The 17,495-nt window shown below is 45.2% G+C and overlaps 4 protein-coding genes across 4 annotated transcripts; 2 read left to right on the forward strand and 2 right to left on the reverse strand.

Annotated features, from left to right (window-relative positions):
- Positions 1–306: 306 nt before the first annotated feature.
- Positions 307–1,764, forward strand: BDV37DRAFT_276777 (uncharacterized protein; the record flags this gene model as incomplete). The annotated part of the gene is made up of 2 exons (XM_032085628.1): positions 307–977; positions 1,032–1,764. 2 exons carry the CDS (start codon positions 307–309, stop codon positions 1,762–1,764), a joined length of 1,404 nt encoding a protein of 467 aa, XP_031934957.1.
- Positions 1,762–3,102, reverse strand: tma22 (putative RNA binding protein Tma22). Its single transcript, XM_032090792.1, has 4 exons — positions 2,757–3,102; positions 2,661–2,680; positions 2,408–2,495; positions 1,762–2,346 (listed from the first exon to the last, which is right to left on the reverse strand). Exons 1-4 carry the CDS (start codon positions 2,818–2,820, stop codon positions 1,934–1,936), a joined length of 585 nt encoding a protein of 194 aa, XP_031934958.1. The 5' UTR covers positions 2,821–3,102; the 3' UTR covers positions 1,762–1,933.
- A 5,234-nt stretch (positions 3,103–8,336) lies between these two features.
- Positions 8,337–10,605, forward strand: BDV37DRAFT_50891 (protein phosphatase regulator REG1). The gene is made up of 2 exons (XM_032090793.1): positions 8,337–9,324; positions 9,395–10,605. The coding sequence occupies exons 1-2, from the start codon at positions 8,720–8,722 to the stop codon at positions 10,380–10,382; spliced, it is 1,593 nt and encodes a 530-aa protein (XP_031934959.1). The 5' UTR covers positions 8,337–8,719; the 3' UTR covers positions 10,383–10,605.
- Positions 10,606–12,067: 1,462 nt separating this feature from the next.
- BDV37DRAFT_50924 (putative C6 transcription factor) lies at positions 12,068–15,086 on the reverse strand. Its single transcript, XM_032090794.1, has 2 exons — positions 14,867–15,086; positions 12,068–14,654 (listed from the first exon to the last, which is right to left on the reverse strand). The coding sequence occupies exons 1-2, from the start codon at positions 14,942–14,944 to the stop codon at positions 12,084–12,086; spliced, it is 2,649 nt and encodes an 882-aa protein (XP_031934960.1). The 5' UTR covers positions 14,945–15,086; the 3' UTR covers positions 12,068–12,083.
- Positions 15,087–17,495: the final 2,409 nt, after the last annotated feature.

The following is a 17,495-nucleotide window of genomic DNA, read 5'->3' on the forward strand; positions in this document are numbered from 1 at the left end:
TCGTTCAGTTTTAGATGTACAGTTGGGCGGGACTAAACGTAGGTGGTCCGAGTTGTGTTCTTTACTTCCTATAGATGTGTCTGTGTGTAGCCATTGAACTAGTATAATTGAGGCCTGTTGATCACTTTCGGAATTTTAAGAGATATTAAGATACCAGCTGAATGCAGGCGTCGATCAGTCTTGGCGTCGTGTTTCGCATAATCACATAGTGAAATTGTGGGCGACACATGCAGGTATAGCTTCCCACCCTCCGTACTGTCTTCACGTTCTGGCTAAAGAAAGAGGAGTGGTGGTGACAGAAAATAAATGGAGTCTTCACTGAGAAACTCTTTGCCCGCGTTGTTGTCGCCATCCAGGCAGCTCTCCGCTTGTCACCCTTTCACTACCCATGGCTCCTGCACCGCCGGAAACCACAAACCTCCCACTCAGGTCCCGTCCAACGCCGATGGACCGTTTGAAGCCCCCAGAGACGGCGATTATGTTGCTTGGAACAGCAGCCGAGAACCGCCGGTTCTAAAAACTCATCATGCCTGTACCGATCCCGAAAACGTTTCAAGGGCGCCTCGAGAAAAACACCACCGCCATTTGGCCTTTGACCCTGCCAGCCTAGATCCTACCAAATTCAGGCCACGTCATAAGCATAAGCATAGCAAATCTCGTGACGGGCGGCTCCCACGAATAATGAACCCCATCGCCTCCTCCGCTAGCGCCAGGGGCTTACTGCCCCCTTGGTCTGGTGGTCGCGAGAAAGAAAGCGATCCCGACGATGGACTTGCGTTACTTAGACCTGTAACGAGGGAGACAACTCGGTCGCGCTGGGGATCTGAATCCACCACGGGCCTAGGCACCGGTAGTAGGAAAGGCAGTATATTCGATGAAATTGACCGGAACAATCATCTGGGTTTGATCAGACGACAAGAGATACGCTCGCTAGACGACTTGGAGCAAGTAAGAGATAAAAGGAAACAAGGGGAGCGGTATGTAATATTATGCCCTGTTCCTTGCAGTTGATCTAACGGGCTCACTGGCAGCTACTTACGATCTGCTTTATCAATAATTGGCACACTTGCAACAGATATCACCCGCAGGCTCGACTATACTTACTATAATCTGTTGGAGAAGCTCGCCGCTCTCCACGTCACGATCGCTTCTTTCCAAGAACTCTCTGATTCGACATCGACACTCTTCACGGACTTTGGACGAGAGACCACTAATCTGGATCATGACATTCGAAAGCAGATCGGGGAGCTTAAAGACTTTCAGCCGCAGATGCAGAAGATCGAGGCCCTGGAAGAACGTATGAAAGCGGGAAGAATGAGAGCCGAAGCGCTTAGCTGTAGGCTTGAAGAGATGCGGAAAGAAATTGACCGCTGGGAGAGAAAAGAGGCAGAGTGCCAAATACGAATTAGTCGCCGCCTCCGTATATTTTGGGGCTTGGTTACCGCAGGAATTCTCACTCTCGCCATAGCCCTTGTTGTCCAGAACTGGATTATCTTGGAGTCGCCAGAGTCTGACATGACTTCGCAAGCAGTGACCGTGACAAACGGCTCTACTGGAGCCCTTGTGCACAACCAAGAAAGTGGGATGCATTGGCTGGCCACAGATATTCCCAGAGATACATATGTGCTGCCTCAATATCCATCAAAGCTGATCTCTCGTCACGATGCCCGCTACTCTACTGACACGGCAACCACGACGTATGCTAATCCCGAGAATGCGAGGGCTACTGAGCAAGATCCATTGAGAATGTTCGACGAACTCTGACAGGCGATATTTCTGAAATCCTGGTATACACCTTTCTTGTCAAGGCCAGCCTTGAATTCCTCGAACAAACCTATCGAGACTTTTATACTATTGACATGATACCCAATATGCAACACTGAACTTGTACATTATGCGTCTACGCTGTCAACCAACGATAGTTTATCATTGGCTAACTGCCTCCCTTCTTTTTCTTGTCCTCAATGATTTCAATATTCGCTTCTGGTATTTCCTTCCCATAGACCTCCAATAGCCAGTCCTGAACATCATCGCTCACGTCACCTTGTACTGTAATTTCCTCATTTCCAGCAGCAGACCGGGTCACTGAAGAACCAGTTGCAAATTTCTTACCGAGTTCCTTGGCAACCTTCTTATTTTCCAGACCATATACTTCCAAGCCTGCGATGACCGTGACGTGCTTGCGTTTGTTCCGTTCAACACGCTTGATTTGGACCTTGGAGGCTGCCTTGCGCTCTGCGTCGCGTGCTTCTGCCAGAGCAGCTTTTGCCTCCTTCTTAGCAGCGTCCTTCGCTGCACGCTCCTGGGCAGATATAGAAAGTGTTGATAAGTTAGCGCTGATGGCTTCTGCAAAGGAACGCAATCCTGTTAGTCTGCTACACTATACTAAAGTGATATTTCACTGTACCTTCAGAGTGGATTCGTTGGTAGAGTTCCGGTTGTTTCTCTTTCAGCCATTCTTCGCATTTTTTTGCCGTCCCTCCAAACTCACAGTACTAGGAGAATTGCAAGTCAGTCAAACCGCAAGTTGTTGTGTTTCCTGCCAAGCAACCGAGGCGGAGTGAATCCACAAGAACAGAGAAGAAGAAAAGAGAAGAGGAGAGGAGAGGAGAGGAGAGGAGAGAACGCGAGAACTAATCAAGACGAATAAAGAGATTTACCTCTGGAGGTAGTGTGCAAACTGTAAATCGAGCAAGTCAGTGATGTCTATTCACAGTCCCTGTATTGCGTCACACAGAGTAAAAGAGGCGACTCACCCCCGCAATATACGACATGGCGGGCCTGAGATTCAACGGGGCCAGATTGCACTACTTCGGCCATTCTAACAAGTGGTTAATGGGTTCTCTTGGACTTTCTTGGGCAGCAAAATGATTTTATTTTGCGGGTAGAATCGATTATCAAACCCGAAGCCCAGGGCGTGATATCGCCGCGGGGTTGGACTTGCTGCCAGGCGCACTAAACTGCTTATAGTATAAATCCACTTCTGGATCATGTGATTCTGGGTTTGTTGGTCGCCCTCCTTGGTTATCTGACTGATATTATGCTATCGTTGATCAAGGACTGAATCAAAGAGCCTTGGCTCGCTGCAGGAGTTGGCGCTCTTGGTCTTGGAATTGTTGGATTTCGATAGGTTTACAGTGCCCTCAAGACATATAAAGGGCACAAGGGCCCTTCAACATGCACTCCTATTCCCAACCATCTTGTCTCTTCTTGGGCTCCATTAAAACAGGGGATCGATAGGCACACGGCCTCGAAAGTCCCATTATTGAGTGTGGGGCGGATCGACTTTTTATGGAAGGCGAAATTCACACCTATCGTACTCCTGGACGGCACATTCCAGGGAGTGAGTGCTCTTTCGGGTCTTGCAGAAATTAATCATGGGTATATGGTCGTCTTGAGCTTCATTACACGGAATCGGTGCCACCAGCTGCCTGATTATTGTATGTATCGGCTTGGACGTGACAATTATCGATATACATGGGTCCTAGTGGCTTCTGGGTTTTCGGGAGGAAAAATTGAAGAGAAACGGTTCTCGATTTCTCACTGACTCAAAATTACTGCTGAGGACCAGAACATCTCCGTTTTCTCTTGACGTTTACCGCTTCTATCAAGCTGTATAAGAATATCTTGATAGATGTGTCTTGTTTAGCAAAGCACACCCTCAAGCTTCTGCAGCAGTAGCACAGTTCATCCGCCAAGGGGTGGGATTATTAGCATCTGAGTAGGATCACCTTTCAGGTGGCCTGTAGGTCGTGGACAAGAAACCCAAAAAAGCACGGACGAGCTTAGAATAGAGAATTCTCCCACTTATCTTACCTGGAAAAGGCGAGGGGCATGATAAGAACCCGAAATTATCACTGAGTGGACTGAGAAAAAAAACTGGTGATCGACAAGTCCATCAAAACATTGCCCGAAGCGAAGAACTGGAGGGCTTATAACAACAATGCAACATGTACAGCAAGCAGGCGTTCTGGGACTTCTGGCAGCCTTACAGCTGTAACACGGACCGAGCCTAGGTTAAAGTCTTTGGTGAGAATTCACTTATTTCCAAAGAAAGGTCTACGCATATACTAAGATATGTACAACAAGAGGATCATATCGTGTCTTAAGTCATCCCACCTTGAGCACACTCATATAGAAGATCCTGGGCAGAGCCCCTATCATTGATACTTGGATGTTATAGACTTCTGACTTGGATCAAATCCCCCGTAGCTGCTGCATTGCAGCATTGCAGTTCCCGTCACTAACATCCAAAATCCTAACCAACAAGGGGCCTCTGATGAGACTGATGATCCTGTATATCTTTTGTCTAGAATAAGATAATCCTAGTATTTGATATCTCTGCCCCCGCGAACGAGATACGTCTGGAAGCTAACTACTCTGGCCTGACTCCTGACTTGCACTGGTCGTCAGATATATCCCAGATTTGTGTAATGGCCAGCAACAGCCCTGTGATGAAGTTATATATAATATGCCAGTGATGTGAGCCTCAAGACATACATCTTTGATAAAAGGACGAGGTTGCAATATTGAGCGATACAGCCCGGGTCGTTTCACGCTAGGATTGGTCCAACTCAAAGTGAGGTGTGAGCCATTTTGGGAGTAGTAGGACCGTTGGGCCTTGAGTCTAGACAGCCGTATCTAGAACCAGGATCGAATGGTCTGTTGAAGGCCGAGCCACACACTAGTCAATACCCGCTACATCGTAGGGGTCAGGTTCGCTATGCCAAGGAAAGTTAAGGCAGCCAAAATGTTTCCCAGCAGGACCTCCCCAGCTAAAGCGGAACGACATGAGTTGGTAGGCGGTAATATCGTTTCGGGCTGCGACGGCACAGGACCTCTGCGCGTCTGATCCTTTCCGTTCACAATCAAGATTCACCCAGGTGAACAGTTGGCAATCCCTGGGGGCCAATGTGTGAGCCATCATGACCGGAAAAGGTTAACAAGGAAAGGATGCAGGAGCACGGGCGCCAGTTTCCGGACTCAGAGCCATCGTGCCGGGCTTAGGCGCTGTCAGTGTTTCGGTGAGTTTAGACGCCCCTTCCACCTGTTGGACCAAACTGATGATTAAAAAGGCCGCGCGGACCGCTGCTAGTACTTTTCTAGTTGCATAATACTCGATGGTGAAAAGCGTGCCGCTCGCACATTGATCTGGGACGATCATGGCTAGCGACTCTTGCTACATTCGTGACGATCAATGAACCACAAATGAGAGAATTTATCAGCCAAGTATATGTCTCAATTAGTTGACAATCTATATCATGATATATCTGTGCGTATATGTACACACAATGTCAGAGCGTTAGTTTTGTAGTGCAGAGGTGTCGCACGCTAGGACATAGATACTAAGATAGTGCTGGTAAAGATGATCGACAAAGTTTTGTGTTTAGTCACTGACACAGACACTGTCCTCATTATGATCCACTATACTAACAGTACTAGTTCGTATCTACTACTTTAGCCACCCGTTGGTGTAAGTGGAGCCAGAACGAGGTTGCACCGAACGAGATCATTGGCCTAGTTGGGAAAGGGTGGACTGACACTACACTACATTCTCTAATAGCTTCGAGTGACTTGAGTGAAAGATATCTATCTCTCTGTCGGTAGTTCTAGTCATCCCATTCTCGCGCCAAGCTGACGTAGCAAGGCCCCAAAGTTGCGTTATCTCGACCAATGCGCACAGGCGAAAGTATTGTATAACGATGTATGTATGTATGTATGTACCTCATTCTTCTTTGCTTGCTAGCATCCGATCTTCCGAAGTATGACTTTTTGAGAAAGAAAAAAAAAAAAAAGGGTATTGTCGGAGAATTTATGTAGCGTTGAATTGACCAGTTTAATCCTTATCGATCTGACATGCATTAACGATAGGACTTAATCCACTCCCCCACCTCCTGTTTTTCATCATCGCCTTGAAGGCGATTCACAATCATCAAGAGGGACTTGAATTAAATAGCATTGATATGTTGAGGGAGGAGACGTAGGAAAAGCAAGAAAAAAAAAAAGGGAAAAAAAAAAAGGGAAAAAAAAAAAGGAAAGAAACGAAAAAGAGTTCAATTCTTAGTGATGGAAGACAAGGCCGACGATGAACTTGCAAGACCTTCTGTTCATTGCCACCTCAGCTGTGTTTCCTCGGTTCAACAAACCTTGAGACGGAGAGGGCTCTTTTTACCTGTTACCTAAAAGAGGAAGTCTGTTTGTCCATCACTAAAGATAGTAAAGAAAGAGCTAGTGGGCCGATTGGCAACGCTCGGATCCTCGAGCCTAGATTTGAACTTATCGGTGGCATACGCCGTATGTACGGCTTGGATGGATGTACTGTAACTTGGGTAGATAAGGTATGTGGACGAGAGCAATTGTAGATTGTACAAGGTATTGGAATCCATCCCGAATTTAGAAAGATTCAACATCTGAGGAGGATGGATATGTTCTTTGCCACCACCCGATAGAATTGTATCGGGAAGATCGAGGGCGTCCTGTTTTTCACTCCTTCTTTTCCCGAGTCCATGCAGTGGCGTATTACCTACTACCTACTAGTAAGTACTACCTCGTACCTAGCAAGGTCCTGTATGTATCTGCAGGTTGTCAACATGCAACGCCCGTGCATCCGGACGCTTTTCTCTTTCATCTTATACTGTTCGGGTACTTAGACGCCCTTCCGTGTTCCTCCGAAGGGAGGGAAAAAAGCCAACCAAAGAAGAGCAAGAGGTATGAGGTATTATGAGCAAATGAAACAATATTTTGACTTCTGTCTAATCAGTGGCTAGGCCGTTTGGCCGGTGCTTCGGAATGAACGTATGTATGAGGTTCATTATCTTTATTATTATTACAATTATTGTATTATCTCCAAGCCGAAGGAAGATCTGGAATCTGAATTGTCCAAGACGCCCCTGCAGCGATGGAAAATTCTCCTCTTATTTTCTTTTCTTTTCCTTTTTGATATAACAAAAAAAAATACAATATAAAATAAAATAAATAAATAAATATATATATATATATTTAGTGTGAGAAAGGCAAAGTATATTTGAAGAATAGCAGAAAAAGAAAAATGATACAAAATAATCAAGACATTAATTAACAGTGCAACAGTTGAACACAAAAACAATTTACCAATGACATTTTAGATTAATGATCCAGATAACCAGGCTAAAGATCATGATACACAGAGAAGTGGGTTCCAGACGAATAACCGCCGCCATGATTTAACAAGATTCCAGAGTATTAGTAGGGGAGGGGCTGAGAGAACCAAAAGTTATTACAGGGAAAGCCTATACCCATACCCATACAAGATACGTACATATGAATCAATCCATGAATTAATAGGTCAAGGAATAAATGCAGAGGTATATATCTATGTCTGTATATCTTTCTCTCTCAATGAATAATTAATATATATACATCAAACAAGATTATGTACAGGAGGATGATCCGCAGTAGAAGGAGGGTCTAAGAAATCGAACTAAAAGGATCTAGACAACGTTCTATCGAGGCTCACACAAGAGTCTGGAGGTTTCTCCATGGGGTTTGATGAATGACGAGAAATCCAAAAAGGTCTGGACGGGTACACTCCACCTCTGGAGGTATGGTTTGAAAGAGGGGGCACAAATCACCGTCTATGCGGCGGGGCCCCCCAACCCTTCCATGCTCGAGCCAATAATTTCTTCCCATTTCACCGTCGAGGCGCATGGTAATAAAATACCACCGCTGGAAACTTACGAGGAGTAAGTTTAACTCGTCCCTGGTGGCAACCTTGCCTTGTTCTCTCTCTCACTCACTCACTCACTCACTCTTCTCTTTTCCTGATTCCTTTTCCTTTTTCTTTTTCTTTTATTTTTATTTTTATTTTTTTTGTCTCACTCTGCGTACGTAAATTACCTTATAGGTACGCCCCTTCCCCTTGGTCCATCTCACCTTTTGATACCTTGACGTATACTACTATGTCTACATGTATGTACATTCAAGCACATCATTTCACCAAATCTTGTCATCGAACCTCAAAAGTAGATTCTTCTACTACTATTCCCCAGCCTACCTACCACCACTACCACTACTACTATTACTAGGTGGTATGACCACTGGATTGAAAGCTTGTCAGATCACCGTTTCATGATATTATAAGATCACTACATCATCATTCTTCTTCTTCGCTTTATCTGGGGCAATTCAGACGGCCATCTCCGTTGTCCAGTATTTTGTGAGTACTTCCTTTCTATTCTCTCTTCATGTTCATTTTGAATTTTGAATTTTTTTCTGACGAGACCGATTGGGACACAGAAGTAAATTACAATTCCATACATACATTCCTTACTTGAACGGATCTTCCCCAAAAGGTCTTGCCCAAAAGGCCCGCTGATACCTTGGAAATCTTAAAAAAAAGGCACCCTCTCATTCATCGAGCTTGCTGTCCCCGAGCCATATCTACCTTTGAGCGATTCTTGATCTCATCTTCCGGATACGTACTTCTCCGCCCCATTAGGTCTACGCCATCTCCTCTCTAAAATGCTCTTCGGATCCTGAAACTTCTATCTTCTTGTCGATCTCTCGTTCTTCGACTCTTTACAGTCTACTCACTTTGACATCCTCCGGCAATTCTTCTCTTCATCCTCCCGTCCTTGACAATCAGTAGTCTAGTTGGCGAAAGAAGCAACGAGGCAGGGAAAAACTAGGCTGAGCTACTCCAGAATACATTAACTCCAATGATAACCGTTGCCTCGTGAAGATGGCTGCCGTGCTTCCCGCCTCACAGGAGAGGCATACGCGACTTTCTCCCGATCCGCTACGGTACCCCATCGCTCAAAGATACTTCTTGGAAGATTCGGACGTGATCACCGTAAAGTCGCCTACCAATGATTACTCCCCAAGAGATTGTCGGAGTCCAATGGTATCCTCGGCGCTTTCTCCATTTCCCCATTCTCCCGATTTCGCCGGGACCGCCCCTGCAACCATTGGTAGTCTATCATTCTGTGTACGTGATGGGCAGAATGATGATGTTGATGAGATAATACTGCCCTCATATGACGCAGGCCCATGCGTCCCCAAGTTACCTGAAGCTCCTAGCGAAGCCTCGACCGAGTCATCGACGGACATGCACCGTATGAACTTGCCGAGACCGGCCGACGACAGTTTGATTGAAGAAGAGCCATCGAGACACGTTGATTACCTCGCCCATGAGTGGAAGGAGGAGGATATATGGGCCTCTTGGCGATATGTGGTTGCCCGGCGGGAAATATACGATCACGGCGTGAGGTTAGAGAATGCGTCGTGGAGGACTTGGGCAAAGCTGAAGCTTAACCGGGGAACAGTATCGCCGGAAACTCTCAACTGGTTAGTGCTTCGACCGGCTTTCCCTTCTCTTCCCCCCTTTTCATTTCTGTGTTTAACCATATGTGTCCAGGCTGAAGGACTACGACGTGACCTGGCTGTATGGCCCGTTAAAGTCGTGTAGGAAGCGCAAGACTGTATCCAACGTCTCGCCACCCCCAAGCCGCCTTGAAACGCCCACTGATAGAAAGCCGATCCTGAAGAAAAGGACGGCTTCTGAAACGATACTGCAGCGTTCCCTGTCGCAGCATACTCTCCTACAGCATGCGGGCGCCATTTTGAAGGCACAGGAAGCGGAGGTCAGCCGTAATCGGCCGTCCTTCTACCGTTACCCATCAAATCTGGGACACACATTCAGTCAGTCTTCCGAGGGTTATTCGCGAACGTCCTGCACGGCCACGCCCATCAATGGGTCATCGGGAACAGGTTCACCCTGCGAAAAGCGTCATATACATTTCAACGACGAAGTCGTGCAGTGTATCGCAGTGGAGGTGAAAGATGATGACGACGACGATTGGCCTGCAATGAACGATGACTCCTCTTCGGATGATGGCGTTGTCCTGATGAGACATGGCTCATGGCAAACGTCGACAAGCGAGAGGAGTACTACCCCACGAAGCAGCTTTAGCAGTGACAACAGGACCATTGCACCACTTCCATCTACTACACTTAAGTATCGGGGCGACACCCCGGAGCCACCGGTGGATTCAATACTCAATCGGTGGTCTGGTTACTTTTCGTCGTACTCTTCTCACTCTGTTGAGACAACTCAAGCCTCAGAGCCGGCGGCAAACTTCTTTCTGGACGAAGCGGACAATGATCTAGATTTCAATTGGGAGCCAACTCAAAGATTCCACGATTCGACCGATCGAAGTCGACCGTGGTTTGTTAACCCCGAAGACGATGCGGAACTTGACCGACATTGTCTTTCAGCTTCGGGAGCCTCCTCATACGATGATGCGGAATCCACCAATGCTAGTATTTTTGATCGAGTGGTTGATACCGTCAACACCGCTAAAGACATTGCGCATGTAATATGGAATGTGGGCTGGCGGCGATAATCGACCATATACCCGCCGCCGACTCCAGGAGAATGTCGATCACCTGACGTCCTCATTCTCTGAGGGATCTCTCTCTCTTTCTCTGTCTCTTTTTGTTTTACATGGACTTCGGAGGGCTAGGCTCGTGCCCTATGTCTTTCGAAATGCGATACACTGACTATTGGCGTTTGCAGCGATTTTCTTCGCCTCCTCATCCTTTATCATCTTTTCTTTCTTTCTACGTTGCTTTAATTTTCTAAAAACAACGAGGTGGGCGTTTTTGGGAGCATATAACGGTCTATGAGCGGCAATTGTTACATTTCCTTTTTACTGGGAGGGCTATATTCTGTGATAAAGAAAGTTGATATTGGTTTTCTTTCGTTCTTTCTTTTCTCTTTCTCTTTAATTACCGCTAGGCCCTGGGGCTGCTTTGATTGTTCCTCCTTACTCATACGAGGTCCGATGCATGATTAATGACCAATATATACAGAAGAATCCCATGCGTGAATGTGATGCTACAGGAAATAAAGTTCGAAACAAGAGATCTTCAAGGAGGTCCCAGCGCGGTTGCTGTCATTGTGCCCGTTATCCTTGTATCTGGGTCGTAGTTACCTTTTCTACCTTGGTTGGGCACCCTCATTCTGGGTTTGTTGAAATGTCCAGCTCTCCTTGGAAGGGATCTGGAATGGCCTCAAGCGGTCCAGAGCAAATTCGGTCGTTTGAACAATCTGGTTAAGCTTCTCAAGGTGTGGCATACTCATGGTGTCCACTGCTCTCAGACGTTTTCCTCCGAAGCAGCCTGGATACGTTCACCCAATGTTTCAACGCTGGGTATGGGCAGAAGCTGATCGGATCGGTGTCACACCCACCGGGTCATCGTGCCACCCCATTCGTGGAATGGATAAATTCAAGTCGTTCTCAAGACAGTTGCCACGAAAGCTTTGGTGAAAGTTGTTGAAATTATGAAGAAGGTTGCCTATTACTCTGAACTGGTTAGGGGTTATCTTTGCTTAAATACCCTATCTAGGCCTTACCATTCACCTACTTCTTTATTTTTTTTTTATTTCTTTGCCTGCTAGGTCATACCACGATTCCCAAAGTAGCCATATTCAACTCAACGCTTCTGGAACGGAGTGCTTGGGATGACATCTCATCCCGAAAGAAGTAACTAAAGAAAGAAGATGCACAAAAGGGAAGAGAAAGAAAACCGGGTTTATAAAATACGTCAGACTAACGGTACCTCCTCTACTTCATGCTTCTAGATATTAACCATCTTCATGATGCAACCTGAACAGGAAGGACTGCTTGGCGTGCATACAGCCCATGTCAATACGGAACTATACGAGCCTTGCCTTTATGTAAGAGCAAATTCCTCAGTGGTCGCAAATCCTTGTATAGGCATGTCTATGACAGCCACATGCTATTGTGTTACATGCAATACAGTGTATCAGGGTTTCTGGGTCTACAATGTAATAAGCTTGGTATTTGGATGAGTATGTTGCTTTGCTGTAATTAGGATAATGAGAAAAATGAGACACTCACCAATGGGTATCTTGAGACTATACTAGTATCCCAGGAAACGATGTCGTGGGCGACGACCATCGTAGTACGAAAGTTGATGAGCAACACTGACATGGCTCGACCAAGGCGGAGATCAAGATCGGAGGGAATATTACTCCCAGTAGACTAAATTACCCACCGAGACGGAGGGAGCTCGAGGTCTTAACTTTCCATCGCATCTTCAGAGGCGTCTTGAAACGTTTCTGGGAAGAAACCCGGCGGCGGCCAAATATCTGCGATCGAAGGTGGATGAAGTAAAGGTTGAGGACCCGCAAGACGATCTGGATCATGACAGAAGGCCTGAAAGGTAGAGTCATCGAGGAAGCCAAAATCTTTCAAACCTGCCTCGCGACTGGTGGCCCATTCAGTAGTATCAAGATATGCGAGATCTTTGAAGATAGAATCTAGATCGCTATTTGAGATTTGGCGCTCCGGGGTACCCGAAGTTCCAGCGCCAAGGTCCATCGCGTTTGCGGAAGACAGAGAATGATCATTGATAGGGTTCATACCGGACATTATTGTGTTCGATGCTGAGGAGTCGGGCGTAGGTGGATTTTGATGTGCAGGTTGAAGTAGCGCATCGAGGCTACTTGAAGAGTTGGACTTGTCCAGCAGCGCCGTTACTTGGTTCATCTGTTGGTACTGCGGTTGAAGCGGTGCATCCCTCGAGGGGTCCATATTCTCCATCTCCGTGTCTTTCGGTGTCATATATTGCCCATCCACTGGAATACTGATCCCCAGGATTGAGGATGTATAGTCGTTATCCATCACGTGCGAGTTGTTCATCCTGACGCGTTGCATAGATGCCTCGCCATTTGTACCTCGGTAACCTTCCGTGATATCGGACGGATATGGTTGGGTAGGTCCATCGGGGACAACTATCGGTAAATTGTCTCTTGATCTTGGGAAAGTGGCCGGCGAATGGGCTGACAGCTCCTTTAAGCGACACCATTGTTCAAGACTTGTGGTCAACGAACGATAAACAGGCCAAGAGGGGGAGAGCTCCTTCGTCCGTTGCAGAAGCGCTTCAGCCCATCGTTCAAAAGGGAAAGCGTCGGATTCGATATTATTGCGCAAAGTAAATGCCTGTTTGGAAATTGTATGCAAGGAAACCTCGAATATTGGCGGCAGGCCGCAGATACGGAAGTTATCAAGATGCTGTGATATCATTGGTAAAGCTCTATATAGTAGTTTCTTAGCGCCCTCGGTAGCAGGCCGTTGTGAACGGTGCAGCCCGAGTTCATGGGGAGCAATGCGCAAATAAAGCCATAGCAGTGTGGCTATGTAGGTTAAACCCAAGTATGTCTGATGCGGGAGCAAAGCCGAGTGCCGTTCTGGATAGATACTCTCGGGGCCAATAAGCCGGCATCCTAGCGGCAGACAATCGTCCCATTGTTTGAGCTCTAGCACCAGCTGCTGCGCAAAAGCGTGTGTGTTATGTCGGACTGCAGTATCTTGAGCAATCTTGTTCAGAACACTAGCCAGCTCAACGAGGCGGTTGAAGCAACTTAGGGCTAGAAGAGGACCACGCCGGGGAGGATTCTTCGCCTGCCCCGCTGCGGTTGCTGGTAGAACATCCGCCCATGAGTTCCATTCTTCCAAGCCGTCTTCTTCTAACAAGCCCACAGCGGCAAGATCCCGTGACTGCATGTACGGTCTTCGGGACAGGCGAAACGATATCAACGAGTCGATAACAAAACACCCAAGAAAGACTGCTTTGCCTTGCCTCAATTCATCAGATCGTCGAACGTCTGTAGTTGTGCCAAGACCCATGGAAATGGCCATGCGGACTGCCTGACCCGTCAGCAGCCAAGCAGCAGTCCATTTCTCGAGTCCGATGTTCACCAACACCAGCAGGAGAAGTGCCTGCACATGCCCAAGCTCATAATGCTCCACTTCCGAAGGAATCAAGCGCCAGGCAACCGCATAATACTCCTTTGTTTTAGCAAGCAGCTTGGATGCCCCATTCTGCGGATTTGTCCGTGATTGTGAGGTTGTATAACTGATGAGGGCCCACAGCGCAGCATGGTCGCCAGATCCTGGAGCCGCCTGTGTAATGGACACTGGCGCTGTTGCGTAGAGGTAAGATGCCCGAAGGATATTATGTTTTGCTACGATCGGGAACCAGGAGTGGGTGACAGCAAAATATACGTCCAACAATTGCGAGGTTTGAGGCGGTAGCTGTAAGTCAGGACATCCATTGGTAGTGGTAAGGGAGGCAGGTTGACTAGCAGTTGGAGGAGCTAATCGACTTCTTTTAGCGCGAGGAGAAGAAGTAGAGGGCTCCACAACACGAGGGCCGTCAGAAGGTAGAGGATCTGGGCCGCGATCTATGCGAAACCCCCATTCATTCCCTGAAGCCTCTTGTTCCTCTCGGGGACGCTTGCCGGAACTTTGTAACGTCAGCGCATCGGAACTTGACAACATTTTTTCAAGAGCGCCATAGAGGCGGCTCGTCTTCCAGGATTCATGGAGTGTTTCTGATGCGCCATCATCGCCCCAGAGACGCATAAGCCTATCTCTCCGGCCTGCCGACTCGGCTGTGGTGCCCAACAACGAGAGCATTGTATCTTCAAAGCCCTCAATATTACATATCGAAAGAGCCCAGAGCTTTTCCAAACCACGGACATAACCCTCAGGAAGTCCGCGCTTCTTTGCATGAGGATCGTATGAGCATGTCTGGCCTGAAGCCTGACACGCGGAGCAAGCGGGACGCAGGCCGTCGCATTTGTCCTAAAGTACATTGTCATCGCGTCAGATTCGATGTCATCTTACAAAATATTGCACCGAGTAACAGTATGAATCAATCTAAGGGAATTCCCCCATAAAATCCTAGAAGGCAGCGAAAGTGATGAAATTGGGGGAGGGGGGTTGTTGGCATGGTATGGTAGAGCAACGAAACAGAGTAATATCTCGGGTGACGATACCCCGAGGGACCAACCAACCTTTTTACTGCGACATCTGTCACAGGCTCTGGAGACCCTCTTGCGCCGAGGAGCTCTTGGATCCGGGGCCTCATCCATTGGAGAGGGATTACTTATGGCGGGGATAACATGCCATGTAGAGCAGAACGAAGGAGGAGCGAGAACGACTGGTCGGGAGATCACCGACCAATAACTGTAAGATTTACGGGAAGTTGGCGAACGACGGATTTTCAGTAGTGAGCTCGATAGCGTCGGGAAGAGTAATATCACGGGCACATAACCTTCCTGTTTATATACCCCGTGAGTATATGGGATTTGGGAAATAAAACGTAGCAAGAGTGTAAGAAGTCAAGTCTATCACCACAGCCACTTCAAGGAGTCTGAATGATCAATCATCTGCGTTCCCTTGAGCCCTCCAGATCTAAGACGAAAATGGCCAGACCCATCCCGAGGCAGGAAGTAGTCAACGGCTCTTGTAAAGACAGACGTCGGGGCGAATATCGGGAAGTGGATTGAACGATGGATATTGAAAGACGGATTCCCTTCCGACGGTACCCTTCCGATACCAATGGAGGATTGCGAGCTATTCCTGATCAGGACCGCTTGGTTATTACTCTCCCCACATGATGTCCCCACGATTGCTGTGTCCTTTTAACGTAACCCACAAACGAGCGGGCCACACAATCGAGCGGGCCACCACGCGTCATTTCTACGCGTCTGTTTTTTTTAAAGCTATTTAATCATTAGCTATACTACCAAAAATATTTAAATTATTAAAAGATAAGGTGGAACAAGAGGGAAAGGTCTTATTAGCTATATTAGCTATTAAAAATAATAATATTAGCAATATTTGTAAAGCCGCGCGCGTTTTTAATATATCCTATATAATATTATAAAGACACCTAGTAGAGTATATATTTCGATTAGATTTACGCGCAAATAATTATAAATTAACTACTAGTGAAGAGGAATCGCTTAAAGAGTAGATTTTATTATTAAATCTATATGGAGTGCCTCCTCGGCCTATATATGTGGAAGAAATAGTTAATATTCTGCTTTTAAAGTGTGATATTATATCTTTCTCTACTACTGTAGAGATAAATTAGGTATTTAATTTTACTAGATATATACCTGAGCTTAAGACCTGCTTTGCACGCCGTTATAACTATTAATATATTAAAATAGAAAATCTAAAAATTTTAAATACCTAGTTTTAATAAGTAAATAAGGCTATTTAGAAGTATAATATAGCTTTATCTAATATTTACAATTTCGATAAAACCGGGTTTACAATAGGCTTAATCACTACTGCTAAAGTAATTACTAGATTTAGTATACTAGATAAGCCGTTTTTATTACAGCTAGGTAACCGGAAATGGGTTACTTTTATAGAATATATTAATTCTAATGGATAGGCTTTATCTCTTTGTATTATATTTAAAGGTAAAGTGTATATAGAGACCTAGTATAAAGATCGAAAGATTCTATTTAATTAGAGAATCGAGGTTAGTTTTAATAGTTGGACAAGTAATAAAATAGGTCTACGTTAGTTGTAGAATTATTTTATACCGGCTATTGTAGGCCGATCTATTAGACAATATCGATTATTTATTTTAAATAGCTACGATAGTTATTTAACGTCTTAATTTAATTAGATATACTTGGAAAATAATATTATACCGATCTATATATCTGCGCACGCTTTTTATAGATTTTAACCGCTTAATATTACTATTTTCTCATCTTTAAAACGCATATATAGTGGTCTCGTTGAATCTAAGATACGCTGCGGGCTTTATTATATCGATAAATTTAACTTTTTAGATGTCTATTCTAAAGCTTATACGCAGGCGTTTATCGAAAGTAATATTTATAGTGTTTTTAGAGCTACCGGCCTAGTTTTTTTAAATTTTAAATCTATTCTATCTTAGCTAGTAGTTTAATTTAATATCTCTATATCTCCGGGTAGTAGACCAAGTAGCCGAGGTAGTTCAGCGTTTAAAATATCTTATATAGTTAAGTAGTTGAAAAAATTCAAAACTATATTTAAAAAGCTACTTAAAAATCGATCTCGTAACCTCGATTTATCTATTAAGGCCTGTCTAAATTAAATAATTAAAGGCGCTGAATGAGTTATAAATAATATAACGCTATTTAAATATCAACTTAAACGATATAAGGTTTTATATAAAAAGTAATTTAAAAAGCGAAAGCGCTCTACTAAGTAGATTACTTTTAAAAAAGGTATATCAGTATTTAACGCCCGAATCTATATAAAACGCAGAGCTTAGGTAGATAAAGCTATTTAAATAAATAAAACTTAGTGTACTAAATCGGAGTCTAGACGTGTACCTTCTAGATATTCTGGATATAATATACAGGGCCATAAAATTATAAATTATCTAAATCGATAGAACTACTTATTTTTCTATATAAATATAAATTGATAATATTTTAATCGATTTCAATTTTAGTATAGCGGTGTGGTGGCCCGCTCGTTTGTATAGCCTGCTCGTTTGTAGGTTACGTTATTATTTATTTATTATTCATAACTTTTTCTTCCCCCCCCCTTTTTTCCCACTCTTTTCCCCACATAAAAAAAAAACCCCCCTTTTTTCCCACTCTTTTCCCCACATAAAAAAAAAAGAAA

The sequence above is a fragment of the Aspergillus pseudonomiae genome, assembly GCF_009193645.1.
Source record: "Aspergillus pseudonomiae strain CBS 119388 unplaced genomic scaffold BDV37scaffold_148, whole genome shotgun sequence".
Taxonomy (NCBI): Eukaryota; Fungi; Ascomycota; class Eurotiomycetes; order Eurotiales; family Aspergillaceae; genus Aspergillus; species Aspergillus pseudonomiae.